This window comes from Pelobates fuscus, chromosome 9 (genome assembly GCF_036172605.1).
Source record: "Pelobates fuscus isolate aPelFus1 chromosome 9, aPelFus1.pri, whole genome shotgun sequence".
In the NCBI taxonomy this organism is placed as follows: Eukaryota; Metazoa; Chordata; class Amphibia; order Anura; family Pelobatidae; genus Pelobates; species Pelobates fuscus.
This window is the reverse complement of record NC_086325.1, coordinates 157,929,888-157,946,640: the sequence shown is the minus strand read 5'-3', so window position 1 is coordinate 157,946,640 and position 16,753 is coordinate 157,929,888. Positions and strand designations below refer to the sequence as shown.

At 38.1% G+C, this 16,753-nt stretch overlaps 1 protein-coding gene across 2 annotated transcripts in view; it reads right to left on the bottom strand.

Moving 5' to 3' along the window:
• Positions 1-16,753, bottom strand: part of OLFM1 (olfactomedin 1) — a 66,932-nt gene that overhangs the window by 33,358 nt on the left and 16,821 nt on the right. The window contains exons 1-3 of one of the 2 annotated variants that reach the window (XM_063432854.1): positions 12,464-13,085; positions 9,235-9,384; positions 6,620-6,775 (exon numbers count right to left, since the gene is read on the bottom strand). In XM_063432854.1, coding sequence (XP_063288924.1) covers positions 6,620-6,775; positions 9,235-9,384; positions 12,464-12,613 — 456 coding nt within the window. In that variant the 5' untranslated portion in view covers positions 12,614-13,085. Of the gene's footprint in view, positions 1-6,619; positions 6,776-9,234; positions 9,385-12,463; positions 13,086-16,753 lie in introns of those variants that run through there. The other variant, XM_063432855.1, reaches the window with a different exon arrangement.

Genomic DNA, 16,753 nt, shown 5'->3' with positions numbered 1-16,753 from the left:
TGAAAAATTGCTTTAAATTTAATGTGGATTAATGAAAATTCATACGTAAACTTGTAATTAAGTGTAAGCCAGTTCTGTCCGCTAAATGGTGAATTGCAGCAAATTGACACTTTTCAAAGACAAATAACTATTTAGAAAATACATCCCAAAGTCATTTTACTTACTGAAATATCCTACCATAAAATAATACTTTTTTTTTTGCACAATTAAAAATAATGTGCATATCTGTCCATTATTTTACAACCTATGTATAAACATAAATATTGAGAGAGAAATATTACTTATATAAAAAATTTGCAAAAAACAAGAACATTGTTTACAAACTTAAAAACCGTTTAGCGCATGCCTCTACAAATGACTCCTGTCACTGGTGATGCCTATAATAGGTGGGAACACTAAGAAAAGGGTTAGTTGGCTCCCAGCCCCCCAGACTACGCAGGATGCACTGCAGAAGTGCTCTCTGCAGGATCTTAATGTCCATTCACAGCACAAACGCATCTTATGATATGCTTGCGTTTTGATGTGGAGGACCGATCCGCTGTGTCCCCGGACGTGGGAATTCAGAACTGTTAGGGGGGCCTTTGTATGCAAAGGCATGAATATTACAATTTTTTTATCATGTTAATTGCTATTTTTCATTCCTCTACATACTTTTGCTAGTTTGGATAAATGATTGCATTTCCCTTTTATTAAAATATATTAAATATCACGTTCTTCGTAAAATTGTATCTTGCAAAACCACCTACTCTGTGAACTGAGCCAATTCAAATTACATCCCCGTTCAGCCATTTTTTTTTTCTTAAACCTAATAACGCAGAACAAATATGCTGAGTCCGCCCAGGTTTGCATGCTTAATTAGGGTGAGCAAACGGAGAGGGGTGTTTTATATGCGGACAGTCACTCAGCACTCAAGGCAGAGAATCTACCTTCTATATTAGGGTCGTCGAACTCTGGCCTCCCAGACACCGTACTGGGAGTACTACAACTTTCAAAATAATCTACCAACCTAATGCATTGGAAGGATTTTACATGGACAGGATATTTGTCTGGAAAGAAATGCGGCAATGACATTTAAATGTCTCTATTTCCATACTCTTCATCATATTCTATAAATTATATTGTAGGAACGGGTTGGGTGGGGCCCGTATCACTAACCCAGGAAAGGTTGCTAACTAACAGGATGCCTGGCCAGATCCTCAGCCTTCAGGACCATGCAGGGTGCACTGCAGAACTGCTTCCTATATAGTCCTAGTGCCCACTGCATAGCGCAAGCACATCTAATGGTGCCCTAATGCTGTGCTGTCCGGGGAGTAATCTCTGGTGTTCCGAGATGCTTGACATCAGGGAACCAAAGGGGGATGGCGTGACACGACCCCTAAATTGGGACTGTTGGATTGCCTGCTCTTTACGCTAACTTATAATAATCTTTTTAAAATTGGTAAAATAAGGTTTGTGCCTATTTTGGAATTTCTGATTGCTGTACAGCATTTCTGATGATAAAATATAGCTATTTTATGAGAAAAATGGCATATACAAGAAACCCTAGTGTAAGACTGTACTTCATATTTTTTTTTTTTCCTGTTTTTACCATGAGTTGAATATTGTTTAAACATTTTGATTTGGTCCAAAATTGCCAGAATAGGAATTGGTGGGCAGGACAACTATTTAAGCACAACCAATCATCATTTTTGTTCTAGGCATGTGGAGAAAAAAAGGCTTGGGTAATATAGTTAAAAACAAAAATCAGCTTTTAAAAGTGCAAAACTATAAATATGAAACTGATAGGGTTTCAAAAACTGTACTTAACCTCTGAAATTATTAAACAAATTTGTTTTTGGCAGCTACAACTGACAATTTATAAAGTGACCTTTAAGAGCAAAAAATGCAATTCCTGATCTGCAAAATGACCAAAAAACGACTACAGTTTCCCAAACAACGCCCTATTTAATGTACTCATTTTTTTTAATTTTTTTTTACTGTTATTGAAATTCATATTTAAAAAAAGCCTTTCAAATACCAACTGGATTAATTTGCTTTTCTCAAGTTGGAAGCTTGTTCAAAAACAATTTCATGAAAAACAAGGAACAAAAGATTTCTCTCGATAACAATTACGCAACTCGATCACAATCTAAATTCTGCCCTCTACTCAAAAAATACGGAGAGCTTGTTTATTCAGTGAGGCTTATCATGTTTAGAGTCATTGTTCTCTAATTAGCAAGTGTCATGCCTCATTACATCCAAAACGCGGCTCACCAGCCTATTTATAAGACTAACTGCCAAATATAAATCTTCCCGACCCAGGGGTGGCTTCCATGATATCTAATTTTTGTTTGTGCGTCTGAGTATAATATCAACCCAGAGTGTTGTCGGTTTTCATTAGTTGGGACGAAAGGTATTGAATGCCCCAACAAACTATTTCCGTAATGAATAGTGTACCATAACATTTTAACGTGATAGTGGACCTGTTTGTGTTAAGTCATGCATTGGTTTTACATTCATTACACCACAAAAAAAAATGAGGAAATATGCATATTTTGGTGATAGCCCTTCACCTATTGGCTCTCGAGTAAGAAAAGGGTGTTACAAAGCTAATATGTCTAAGATGAAAAATGCACAGGTAAATAACACACAAAAAACAAATACTCTATGGCAGGGATAGGCAATCTTCGGCACTCCCGATGTTGTGGACTACATCCCCCATAATGCTCTTACACCCATAATACTGGCAAAGCATCATGGGAAGTGTGGTCCAAAACATCTGGAGTGGCGAAGATTGCCTATGCCTGCTCTATGGTATAGAAAGGCCCAGTGTTTAAGTACTTGTAAAAAAAACCAAAAAACATTTGAACACAAACAGATATTTTATAAAGTGATATTTTATAAAGTGATATTATATTAATATCTGCAGGTGGTCTGGTTTTGGATTTCAGTATGATTTAGAATACTTTAGAGACTCATAAGTTAAAACTGGTTTCGACCTCATAAGAAGGAAACCATCACAATAATTGTTACTCAATTCACAATGGCAATTTTTTGCTTTTATCGATCTGCTTGTAATACAATATCCTTAGAACACTGCATGAGCATTCCATTATTAGACAACTTTTCTATTTGAAACATTCCTCGGGGGCGGAGCGGATAATACTTGTTGTTCTGTGTGTAGATAAATAATGCAGTGTGAATGAATTTGAGGATTGTGTAGTGACTTCAGCCACACACCTTCAAGTTATATAATATATCTCTGCTAAATCCAAAGGTCACTACTCAATATTAATTCTACTTGACCTCTCTGCTGCCTTTGACACCGTTGATCATGCTCTCCTCCTTCAATGACTCGGTCTCTGTGACTCTGTCCTCTCTTGGTTTTCCTCCTATCTTTCCCAACGCTCATTCAGTGTCTCCTTTTCTAATGATACCTCCTCCCCACGTCCTGTCTCGGTTGGAGTTCCCCAAGGCTCTGTCCTTGGTCCCCTTCTATTTTCTCTTTATACTGCCTCTCTTGGAAAACTTATTGCCTCTTTTGGATACCACTACCACCTGTACGCTGATGACACTCAGATATACCTCTCCTCCCCGGACCTCTCCCCTGCCGTCCTGCAACGTGTCACTGCTTGCCTTTCTTCCATCTCTGACTGGATGTCGTCACGCTTTCTCAAACGTAACCTCTCTAAAACTGAACTCCTTGTCTTTCCTCCTCCTAATACTGATCCTCCTCTCTCGCTCTCCCTTCAAGTCAGTGATATCCACATAAGTCCATCCCTGCAAGCGCGCTGTCTTGGCGTCATACTTGACTCTGGTCTCACCTTTGAGTCTCACATCCAGTTTGTTGCCAAGTCCTGTAGGTTCCAACTCAAAAATATAGCCCGCATCCGCCCCTTTCTCACGCAAGATGCTACCAAGGAGCTTGTCCATGCTCTAGTAATTTCCCGCATGGATTACTGTAACCCTCTCCTGATTGGTCTCCCCAAAAGCCGTATTGCCCCGCTACAGTCTGTAATGAATGCTGCAGCTAGACTGATTTTCCTCTCTAGTCAGTCCTCTCACACCTCACCCCCCTGCCAGTCCTTACATTGGCTCTCTGTATCCTATAGGAGTCAATTCAAAGTGCTAACCCATACATTTAAAGCACTGAACAATTCTAGCCCCTCTTATATCTCTTCACTGATCCAGAAGTATGCCCCTCCTTGTACCCTCCGCTCTGCCCGTGACCACCTCCTAACCGCTGCTCGCACCGGTACGGCCAACTTGCGCTTGCAGGACCTCTTGCGGGCGGCTCCTCTCCTGTGGAATAGCCTGCCTACCGCCATCAGACTCTCCCCTAGTCTTCAATCATTTAAGAAGGGCCTTAAAACCCATCTCTTCAGGAAAGCGTATGGCCTCCCAGAGTAATCTCTCCCTTACATACCTGTCTCTTGCTCTCTCCTATGGGACAGTGCTTTGCTCTCTCCTCCAGCTCTGCTTCACTCCTACTTGATATTTCCTGTCCTAATGTTTCTAATACCCCACCTCCTACAGTCTGTAAGCTCGTTTGAGCAGGGTCCTCTTCAACCTACTGTTCCTGTAAGTTTTCTTGTAATTGTCTTATTTATTGTTACATCCCCCCTCTCAAAATATTGTAAAGCGCTACGGAATCTGTTGGCGCTATATAAATGGCAATAATAATAATAATAACAACATATAAGATCTGCTAGGGTCGCATTTCTACTGTGGTGGGAAACACTACACAAGTTTTAAAATAATTACAATCAAATTATTGAGGTATGTCAATTTTCTTTGGAGTTAAAAATATCTTGAGAATGAAGTATTGAAGATCAACTAATGAGATATTAATATCTAAGGGGGGAGGGGGGTGTACAGTTCTCAAAGGAGGCATGTCCGCTCATTAAAAGTGTGGGCCCTCCCCTAACGTGGGTAGGCAGGCAGATCATGCTGAAATACTCCATGATTGGTCCTGATTCCCAGTTGCCTCCCGCATTTTGAATTCAGCTGGCAGGTTTCAAAATGCGGGACAGATTCCCGGGATCAATTTTTGCTGGAACAGTACCTCAAAATGCGGGACTGCTACAGCCAATTCGTGACCGTTGGCACCTATGGTAAGTTGCGATCAATCCTGGTTCTTCAATTGTAATCTCTGAGTGTTCTAAAATAATCCTATAAAGGACCATAAGTAGCTTCATTCATGTTTAGACATGAATAAAGTTACTGTGCAAGGTAACAGATTCTATAACTTGCTGATAAGATTCATTTATGTGTATTTCCCACTGCTTTTTTTTAAACTTACCTCTGTAATGTCTATGAGGGTGTGCCAACAACTGCAGCAATTTTGCAGATCATTGCAGTTATTCGTCACACAATGAGGAGACATGTACAGGAGACCTCATTGCACCATAACATATTCAATCAGCAAAGATCGTTATGGTGCTTGGGGAGTCCCTTAAATTTAAACATGTGTTTACACCTGGAAGTTGCTTAAAGTACACGTAAAAAAAACTAATATATGTTAAAGTGGAGTTAGCTCCATTAGTGAACAGAAAGAACTTAAAAACCCACCTGGATGTTTTCAAATTATTTAAATTGGGCCCCATTTTTTTTTTTAATATGCCTTAGTGATTCATTTCATTTTACTAGGAGTGATAGCAGTTATTCTAGTGGAATTTGAGAAATAAATTGAATCGTCTTTTTTTCTAATTCCTGCACCAATTTTTTTATGCACTCGGATTGGGGGAGCACCAACACCACTTCAGGAAAATAACGCACACATGTGTTCCCTTAATGTTAATTGTTAATTGTTAATGTTTAATGTAATATGACCATTTTAACCCATGGTGGTGATAAGTCAAGACACTGTGATCAGCGACAGATATGCTGAGGCTATAATGGATCAATTATACTGTGACTGAATGAAATGCATATTCTAGGCACTGACATGGGTAGGTGCAGAGTGTAGTTTGGGTTACGTTGCATATGTTTTTTTCTAATCTAATCTTTTTCTAAGCCCACTATTTCTACCCATTCCTTCCAAACTGCAGTGTTTCCCTTTTAGTTCCAATAACTGCAACTCCAACTGTATGGGAGGTCAGTGCCTGGGTTCCTTATGGCTGTAGTTCAGCTGTTCGTTTCTACAACAGAAAGCAGACAACAGAACTACAACTCCCAGAATCCCCATATAAAACACACATGTAAAGAGATTTGTGGGATAAGCTCTATACTGCTATGGAAAGTATAGTAAGGGTTATGACTGACTGCGTTACTTCCAGATCTTGATAGAACTCTCTCCTGTTTGAGATATGTGTTGATTGCCGAAGTGCATTTTACGAACAGGCAAAAAGAGGTGAATTGAATGTTTTGTTTTGTTTTTTTTCAGTTTGGCAATTTTGTGCCCCTAATTTGCAGTTAGCTTGTCAAATCTACACAATTTTGGTATCGCCCTAGTTGTATATTGTATCATTGTATGTTTCTGTATTTGTCTCGCTATATTTTGCAATATACTTGCTGATTCTGTTCATGTTCTGGTCCTCCCTCGTCCCCCTGTGGCTGAGGTATTACACACAGGTAAACACAATTATAGCCTTAACTTTTCAATGTAGCATATTGGATGCTATCGAGAATGCATACACACCTTAAACTGTCTGGCCTGGTGTTGTCTATGTGTCTCTTCCACTTGTTTGAATTTAGATTCCAGGCCTTTCATTTGGTTTTCCATCCTCTCTACGTACTGCAGGTCTCTTTGAGTCCGCCTGTCCAATACTTCTATTGACTGGGACATGTTTTGCACCTGTGAAATAACGAGAAAACCGCAAGACTTTATTTACTAAACATAAACGGCGACTTAACTCCAGGTGATTAAAAGAGAGTTGAAAAGTTAAACCAAAGTAACTGAGTTTGGAAAAACAACTGAGTTGGCAAAATAGCAGAAACAGGGCATTTTTGAAACTGTATTATTTCAGTAATGGTAATGGTTGGCCTAAAAGTGCGAATGAATGGAAATTCACACGTCACTGAAAAACTTCAAGTGTTTAATCAAAAGTGCAATTCTTTGAATATATTACAATATATACATTTTTATAGAATTTATGTTGACTTGCAAAATAGCAGGTATCCCATTTATTTATCATATAGGCAAGGTTAAACATTTCCATGGCTAAGTTGGCATTTAACCCACAACATAATCCATCCTTTCTATTTGCACATTAGTATTTGGACTAGCAAAGTTTCCCGATTGACTATAGTTTTTTGATCCTCTTATATACAATCCCTCTTTTGTCTCATATGTTTGTTGGGAAATTAATTACCTATAGTATATTTTTAGTAGTAAACATATTATACTGTTTTAATCTTTTAAAATGAAATGTTTTCGAGGATTACATTACGTAACAGATTATAGGTGACCGGAGTCAACGAGCGTTTGTGAGGCCAATAACTGCTTACAGTGCGTTTTCACAAAACTGGTCGATGGCCAATCAACGTCCATCAATGAGACATAGTAGCAAATGTTACACTTTAGCTCGAAACTCAGCTTGAAAGACATACTGCCACCATTGTAAAAACCATTGTAATTATCTTCAACATCAACTCTTTTTTTTTACACTAATCTATGTATTGGATGACTACATGGATTTACAAGGTCCAGAGGTCTCAAGAGAAAGACTCAGTTCTAGAAGTTTGCTAGAATTTTTCTAACAGTTAAATAGCCTTATGTTTATAACAACTATATACTATATTTATGGCTAAAAACCGGCTTGTTTATGGTTGTCAGTCACTTGCGTTCAGTACCCATATCCAATATATTTAAACATTGTCAATTGCTAGACTTGTTCAGGACAAAAAAAATTAAAATAAATCACTTAGGCCAAACCAATTAAAACAACAACAAAAAAATGTGTCTGTCGATTTGCGATTTATGTGGTGATTCAGTGTAGATGAATTTCACACATGCGTTCATCTTGGGAAAAGAGATTCAGATGAGCAAAAAGGCTACTAAAATTGGGCAAGCAGTTTACTTCAAAATAGATTTTATATATATCTTGCAGTACACTGATAGTCCATTTCCCCATGATTGGTCCATGTAGTGTTACGTAGTTATGAAATTCAGAATAACCACCAATCGCCCCAAAACGACGAATCACAATTTATTCAAAATCAAATGCACAAGTTAGCCAATGCTGGTTTATTTTGTTCTCTTACGAGTATAGAAATTTTAAGTGAATTTAAGAATGTTTACAATTGTAGGCCATTATAGTCAAACAGACTTGGAGTTTTTCTAATTCGTCTTTTTGGCCAAAAATATTAACTTTGAATCCCTGACAAGTCACACTTTTGTGAATAACCTTGTCACATTTGGTTTATTTGCAAGTTATTGACTAAAATGTAATCGAGATTTGCACCACTAACAATCAGGTATTTCAGCCACAAGACATACAGTAAGAGAGGCCAAAAAGGACATCTGGCAGAGATTTGACAAGTCTAGCTGCCCTGCGTGATGGACTGGTCCGATATGTTATTGATACATGCTCCTTTTGCTGTGACACAATCTACAACTAACTTGGATACAAACCATGGGGTGGCTATTTAGCGTTGATCTATTTACAGTGTTCTTTTATAATCTTTTTTTGTCTTATATAGTATTTTACATTCATGATAATGTTTTTTTTAACTTAGAACATATCATAATTCCAGAACTTTGTGGCCATTGTAGACAACATAAGCTAGCCCTCACTATCCAAAGTTTACATATATATGAGCTCAATTTGCCCTACTTACCTTTCCCACTGTTCCAACACCAGTATTTACCTGACATAGAAAACTTACTCTCGTCAGTCCAGACATAGGACTGGAATATTAAAAAACCTTTCCAGCTCTTCTGACTATGGAAACGCTAAAATGTCTTAAAGTACGCTGGCTGCATTTCTACAACCAGGAAGAGAGGAAGATGTTGGTTGAGCTCTGGTACACTGCAGGACTTCTCTGCAGGCTGCAAAAAATGTTATGCTATTTTTTTTACAAACAGCTTGATGCTGAACAGCTTAACCACCTTCAATACAGTCCACCAATCTAAAGGAAGACTTTGAGATTATTTGCAAAGTCAAAGTCTATTTAGATTTCAAAGTGCAAACGCATTTCCCAGCGTTCCCGAAAATATCAAATTTCACTGTCGGAGTAACTCGAGATGCTGTGTTGGGAATTTTTATGAGCGAGAGAGACTGCCAGCAAGGTGGGCCAATAAAAGCATCTCACCTTCTCTAATAGCTGCCTGAGTTGCTTCGTCCTAGCGTCTCGCGAGCACATGGTCTGTTGTGGCGCCACCACTGTGCATATACATCGACCCTCGCTGTCCTGAGCAGAGCTGTAAACTTGCCAGCTTTCCTCTGGATTAGTCGGCAACACCTATAAATTGGGAAAACATACAAGAAAAGAAAGAAAAAGAAACTGAATTACTAAAAAGAAACAGTTTTGAGCCTCTGAAGCACTGGGTACCATGGGAATGTTGCATTAAGTAAAACAATGTTTTTAAAAAAGTACATTGCTTATTTTAAACACTGCATTAGAAACAATTACACCTACATTTTTTGATTCTTTGACATTTGTTCATATATATATATATATATACACGTATTAGTACAATTCTTGAAGCTGGGTATAACGATGACTAGGTCCGAGTGTGGAAATTGAGCTAGGGCCACTAAAAACTCACATTTACGTTAAGTAAAATGCATCATTGGATGTAACTTAAGTCAGGTGCCAAACTCATGCCGCAGCAGCTGAAATCCATAATTTATACAATGTATCACAACGGGTTAAATGTTATCTGGACAAACTGGATTGACGCCCAAAAACCAGTACCCTAAAAAAAATAGCTGGGACTTAACTACTATACGGGTTTGATATTTTATGTTTTTTAAAGCAGTTCTTAAAAACATGTATTATTAAGAGAGAAGACACACAGACTTGTGCAATTAATCAGTTCACTGCTTAGTGTTGGGAAAACAAGGTCGAAGTCATATGCAGGTCAATCTTACATTATTAAACAGGAAAAACTGCCTGCCTCAAAGCAGAAGGCAGGGATTGCTGTCCGCGGTGCTGAAATAAAAGTCAGCGTTAGCCGAATGATTAAGCCCGTCTATAGTTCAGTAACGCTCGCCATGATGCAGCTCATTAGAGCAAAAGAATTTCAGGACAAATCACTATAATATGCAATAGAAGCATCTAGAAAAAGACGTGCAAGGCACAAATTAGAAGTGCTATAAATCCAGAGGTCTGCCGAGCGTCGGCTACCCCTTACAAGCTCAAAAGGCTCAATCGTAGTAAAGACTTCAAATTTACAGGGCGGCAGAGGTCTGTTGTACAGCAGGCCAGCATTTTAAGTGTTAAAATGCATTAGTCAGATGGTACATGGCTCAGTTCTTAAAGCTGGGGACTCGCTGTGGGAAAAACAGCTTAGCAATCCAATCTCAAGGCCGGTCGCCAAATTGCTTTCCATCCTGGCACAGACTAAAATGCTAAGGGCATCAGAAAAGGAACAGACCTCAAACCACTTTTATATTTGATAGTATTTTTGTTTTTCATTTTTTATCTTGCCTGATATACAAAGTAAGAATAATTAAAAAATAATTGATCCAAGACTTTATTTTACCTGTAAACTTTTTTGCTTCTCACTGGGGTATAGTCACCAAAAGACCCATTTCTAAACCAAATTGATCCTGATGTTTGATGCAAATACTGACAAGTCATACATCATTTTTAGGCCTGATGACCATCCTATTCTATTAGATTCAAGCATCGGGATTGCTTTATGGTTTTTTTTCCACCTAATTAGAGCCTCCAGATACTGATAAACATGCATTGTAAAAGACCTCATTTACTGCTTGAAAATGTCATTCTTCCAGGGAGTGCATATTCAGGAAAATATCATATAATCACACTACTGGGAATTAATCTCTCTCTCTTTTTTTTGCCAACGAACACTTTATATCACCAAGCCATTAATACAAGAGAACGCTGTGTCTGCGTTAACCCCTTGAGTGGCTAGGGGCGTTGTCCAATTTTCACCTCTTAAAGGGTTAAACATTGGGGGCAATGTAATAAAATGTAGTGAACCTGATTTTTTTTTTTTTTTACTATCGTCATTTTTCAGGAAAGATATTGGGAATTATTCAGTAATCGGAGGAATACCGTGAACTAACATGAGATTTGCAAATTTTACTCCAGAATAGCCAAGATGTGCAATTTTCTGGACTTGCCCATTCGGGCCTAAAATTTTAAATTCTTATGTCAATTCTCCACTATTGACATTTTTAATAAATAAACCCCAAAGTGTCTATGTTTGACTTTAAAGATGGCATCGACTCTCTATGAATTGAAAGCAATGAAATCGAATGCACGGTTTCCTATTAGCTCAACGGATATTTACATACGGACGTGTTCATTGATGTAAATTCATTTAAAAAATGTGACATGTAACAGGTTGTTTTTGTCTGCAAGAGCAAGGCGTACACCAGATCTTTCCTATCGAATTGGACAGGGGGTTAACAAGGAAGTCAGAAAGGAAATCTTTTACATTGTCCCTCGTTCCTCCCCTATATACGGAATTTTACCAATGTCCTCTGAGAATGACAATGCCTTCTTAGTAGTATGCAAATTAAGCCTGTAGCTGACACATTAACGGCTTTTACTTGACAACCAACCCAATGAGAATTCAAAGACGATCTGACACAAAGCACCCACACCACAACGTAAAGACAGGAGCAGGTTTTAGCAGCAAGACTCTTAAGTATCCAGTCTACAGATTTCCAACGGGTGTAGGAAATAGCTGCCGCTAATGGCTAAGCATAGTGAGAGTTGTAGTCCGCAGAATAAGTTTGCCATCCCTAATTACAGAGGGGTACAAAGTAACAAGATTAAAGAAAAGGAAACAAGTTATCCTCTGGGTTGAGATTGAGTATTAAGATGCCCGACACACACTTACACAATCACCATTTATAGGTTAACACACATTGCAAACAGACCTAATAAAACTGTGTTGGGCAGATACACATACACACAAATATATATATATATATATATATATATATATATATATTTTTATTTTTTTTTAAATATATAAACATTTAAATTTAATGTGCATGCTAAAATATATACAAATATATATGTATTTAGAGAGAGGCTTGCCAGTATTTGTTTCTACAAATAGGCCATAAAGATTTTATATTTAAATCAGCACCTAAAGGGTAAATAAAAGGTTCAAATAAATATTTCAATCTATTTAAACACTAGATTTGTGATTACGAGTTCCAGCACAGAAATCCCTGCCCTGCCCAGCACGCAGAGGGTTAAATTAATCCCCAGTGTTAGCCCAGTATAAGAGCGACTCCACTATTAAAGGCAGGACACACAGTATTTTATAAACTAACAGAAAATCTCAACCTGTTTTTCGGGGTTCGAAGCAATGTATCAAAAAGTGACTCACCCCGGTGCTCCTATCCAAGTTACCGGCGTTGGCTGCGGTCAGCTTGGTGGTGTTGAGACCCACCAAGGACGGCAATGTCTGCGACATCCAGTTGGTAATCATCGCCATAGTGCTCAGGACAACCCCAATCTTAAGTAAAGGCACCGACATCTCTGCTTGGAATTAATCCACCAGCCCTTCATTCTGAATGTGCGTGGACACTTCCATTCAACTGCATGCTGCTTGCAGACTCCTTGTGTTCGTCCCAGCCCTCGAGCACAACACAGCGCTTTTTAGACATGATTTCTCTTTGGGGAAGGCTGGATGTAGGCTCAGGTGTGCTACACTAACACAGCAACACACACTAAACACAATACGCTCGTTGATCAATGGTATGAACTAGAGCCCGGCTAGAACACCGGAAAGCTCGATGACGAGTAGTTATGGATTTTTTTTTTTATCTAGAAGAAACCGTAAATTGTGGAGGCTTCAAAAAAGAACGTGCTGATCCTCTTTCCGAAAAACAGAGGGTTGTTATTTAAAGTGAGGTCTCCCGGCTGCTGGATGTCACAGTCTCAAGATCCCCACCATGCAGTGCAATTTCCATGCAACTAACTGAGCCGAGCGGAGCTTGGAATGGATTAGTGGTTGGAGGAGGGGCTGCAGGACTTGGTTTAAGGAAACGCAAGCTGATGTCAGATTTTTTTTTTTTTTTTCCCACTGTCTTTACAACGCCTCCCCCTCCTCCCCCCGTTGTCATCAGACTCTCAAACGGAAGGAGCATTTTAGGGGGAAAAGGATATCCAAACAGAAATGTAATGCTTGTGTTCAACACATATAAAAAAAAAAACAACAAAAAAAAAAAAAACTAGAATTAAGTCACGTGATTTTAGATTTTTTTTAAAAAAATGTTATTTCCTATCCCACCCCCCACTCACCCAGATTCCAAATTCCGGTTTCATTCATATAATCCAGGATCAAAGTAATGACATGTCACGTCAAAGCAATATTAATATTATTCCTATTAAGGCGCAGGATTTATTTAAGCTTTTGTACGATCGATATTTACCTTTTTTAATTATTTTTATTTATTTTTTGTATCAGAGATGCAGGCAACCTTTTTCACATTGTATCACCTAGCAAAAATAAATATAAAAAAAAGTAATTTTTTTTTCATTTTTTTTATGAATTCTCTTGATTTATCAGTTTTCCTGTACAACATCGAGTGCTGTGTTCTCTGGTAGAATAGGATACAGAATGTTACAGAGCCTCACCCTAAAACACAGTGTACCTGATGCAGAGATTTTATATCTTTATACTTGAAAACCATACCCGATTAATCTAAATTTCAGCAGTAAAAAAAACACCTGTCTCAAAAGAACACGTGCATTTCAATAAGACTACACCTGCCAACTCTCCTGGATTTCTAGAATTGAGTCCCTATGTTTTGCTCCCTGTACTGCTGCCAATGCATTTTTCGTATGTCTTAAATTAGAACTATAATATGCACATGACTTGGGAATACTTTTCAGGGTTTTTAATAATGTGAGAATTGTGAGGAATTCAAAGTTAATTCAAAATGAATGTATAATAATAACAAACTGGAAGCCTGGGAAATTTTTCCCAATTCAACTTGTTTGGTCTCCAGTTTGAATTCCCAATAATTCCCTTTTTAGTAAGTAACCAGAGGTGTGTATTATCCATTAACCACGTGTGTCTTTTTACCATTTTAGTACCGTTTACATGTTACAGTCATATCTGCTCCAAGTTCTGGGTTATTCAATAAAGTGAGAAATTAAAGTGAAATTAAAATTTATTTTAAGTTATTTTTACCTTAAATTTGAAATTTACTTTGAATTCTCATTTAAGTGAATAACCATGTATGGGTTGTTATAGGTTCATGCTAGCTGAGAGTGTGATAATTTACTATACTGAGATACATTTTTTTGAGTGTCATGGAACTACTTCACTTGAAACATCTGCTATGAGAGGAGCAACGGTAGATAATAGCAGGAAATAGAATATTTTATTATTCCTGCCGTCCACCCACCCCAGGACCAACACTTACCATAAGACACCTGTCTTTCCTCCTGCATTACTTAGGTTCTACGTCACGGATAATCAAATTGAAAGCCGTGCATTTTTGGGAATCTCCCTTAGGGAGTAGATTAGGAAAATACCGTGACAATAATGCAGACAGGAAATTTAAAAGAAGCACATAATTTGGTTCTGTTGCATTATTTGGTCTATATTATTAATACCATTAGCCGTCCAGGTTTTTATATTTAAATCTTCTATATTAGCTGTCAAAATGTTGAAAGGTATATCCGTGATAATTTTATCCAGTATCTTAAGTCTCTTTTTTCCAATTTTTCCACTGCCATAATAAATTATCCGTAATTAGGCCTATGTTTGTATTAGGCCTATGTTTGAAATTTAAAAGAAGCTCGTTTAACTCCTTAATTACCAGTGGTTGGGCAAATCCCTTTATATCCTATCATACATTAACCATTTCAGTTCGGGCAGGCTATGCGGAGAATACCAAACCCTGAAAGGGTTAAATCTCTGCACTCCGGAGCAGAATCTTCCTATGAGAATATGTTTACTGTCCACACCGCCATGGCATTCCAGGGGTTAAATCCTGTACTATGAAAATGCTTCTAGAAGTAGGCCTTTTGGCTATACTATATCAAACTATTGACGCTCGGCCATTAATACACACTATTAAATTACTGACGGAGTCTTTTCTTGTTTAATTGATGAACAATGCCTGCCAGGCTTTCAATAGTCTTTCACATGGTAGAAAATTTAAAGGGCAGTGTTTTGGCGCCACCTAGTGTTCATTTCACTAATTGCACTTAAATTAGCTGAGGGTTATATGAGCCATTTTGGGAATGACAGAACTGGGCTTCGCAGACCTCTTTGGCAGTCAAAGAGTTCATTAAACACTTCCCACTCCTAAGAAAACAAGTTAACTGCAATGCACGTCTTGTTTCTTAGTAGACGTTACCTCCTATTCACTAAGGACACACTTTAATTCTCTCAAGTCCAATTATCACAATTTGTAGAGAGACTGACAAGTCGTAACCCGCAGCCGAGTGTCTATCAGATTACGGGCTTAGTGGAGACTGGCAAGCCATTCATTTGGATCTGAGAATAGCTTATAATTAAAAGTGCATTTCACATTAGAAATCTTTAAATAGAAATCTAAAAAACAAATCAAATAAAATTATCTTTCTAGCATCGGGGGATACATTTGTCTTGTCTTGTACATATTTTTAGGAACCTTTTAAAGACCAGCACATTTTAAAAGGGAAAATAAAATTGAAACTTCAGTGCAAAAACTATTCATGTTTAAATACTGAAGTTTCCCCCATCTGTTGAATTATTTGTTTGTTTATGAGATTTGTGGATAAATTAACTAGTAATTAAACATTTTAGCCCAAAATACAACTAGGCAGGGAAATTAGCTTTGTTGGAGAATTGTTCCAAATTAGCAATACACCTGTCAATTCTCCACACTTACTGGTCTGGCACCAGTAATATTTCAAGTATTTTGATGTCTGGTGCATGTCGCCGAGTCTGCACGCATTTTAAAAAGACACCGCACTGCCCAAATACAATAATAATCATCATCACTATTTAGTATACATAACCCCAATGACAAACTGACAGTATATCTAAAAACAGTTGCACAAGCTGCAGATTCCTTGTCTGCAGCCTCTGCAAGCCATCCCCTTCTAACCCCTCCCAGACTTTCTGTGGCTGTCCAATAACAGACTTCACAATGCAGCTCAATGGGAAGACTTTGCAAGGCAGGAGCTCTAGGCAATTCCTGACTCTTGAGTTTATCTCAACTGAGCTAAACAAACCAGGAAGTGACAGGACCAGGTGTCTGATTGACAGCCAGAGGGGTGTAACGATGAATTGATAGAAGTGACAATTTATGTTCAAAAGTAAAGTGAATCACTTCACACATAGAGCACTTCAGCACGCTGTGTGTTTTATGTGTGTGGAGTGTTCTTTGAAGACAGATAACATGCTGCAACCCTCAGCACCCAAATTAAAATCCTGGATCTAGTGAGCGATAAGTGGTGAATGCCCCTTTACGCGCTACACACTAGTGAACTCTTACGTCATAGAATTCATTCCACTTTAGCAGCTTGAAATGTTAAGTAAAATGAGCGGTAAAGCGTAAAGAGAAACATATTGCGGCATATGCAAGCACAGATGGTATTGGTGTTAAAGTTTACTGATCATTGAATGGTTCTTTATCTTTTTTGATCACAGAATGGCTCTTTAGCTTTTCTG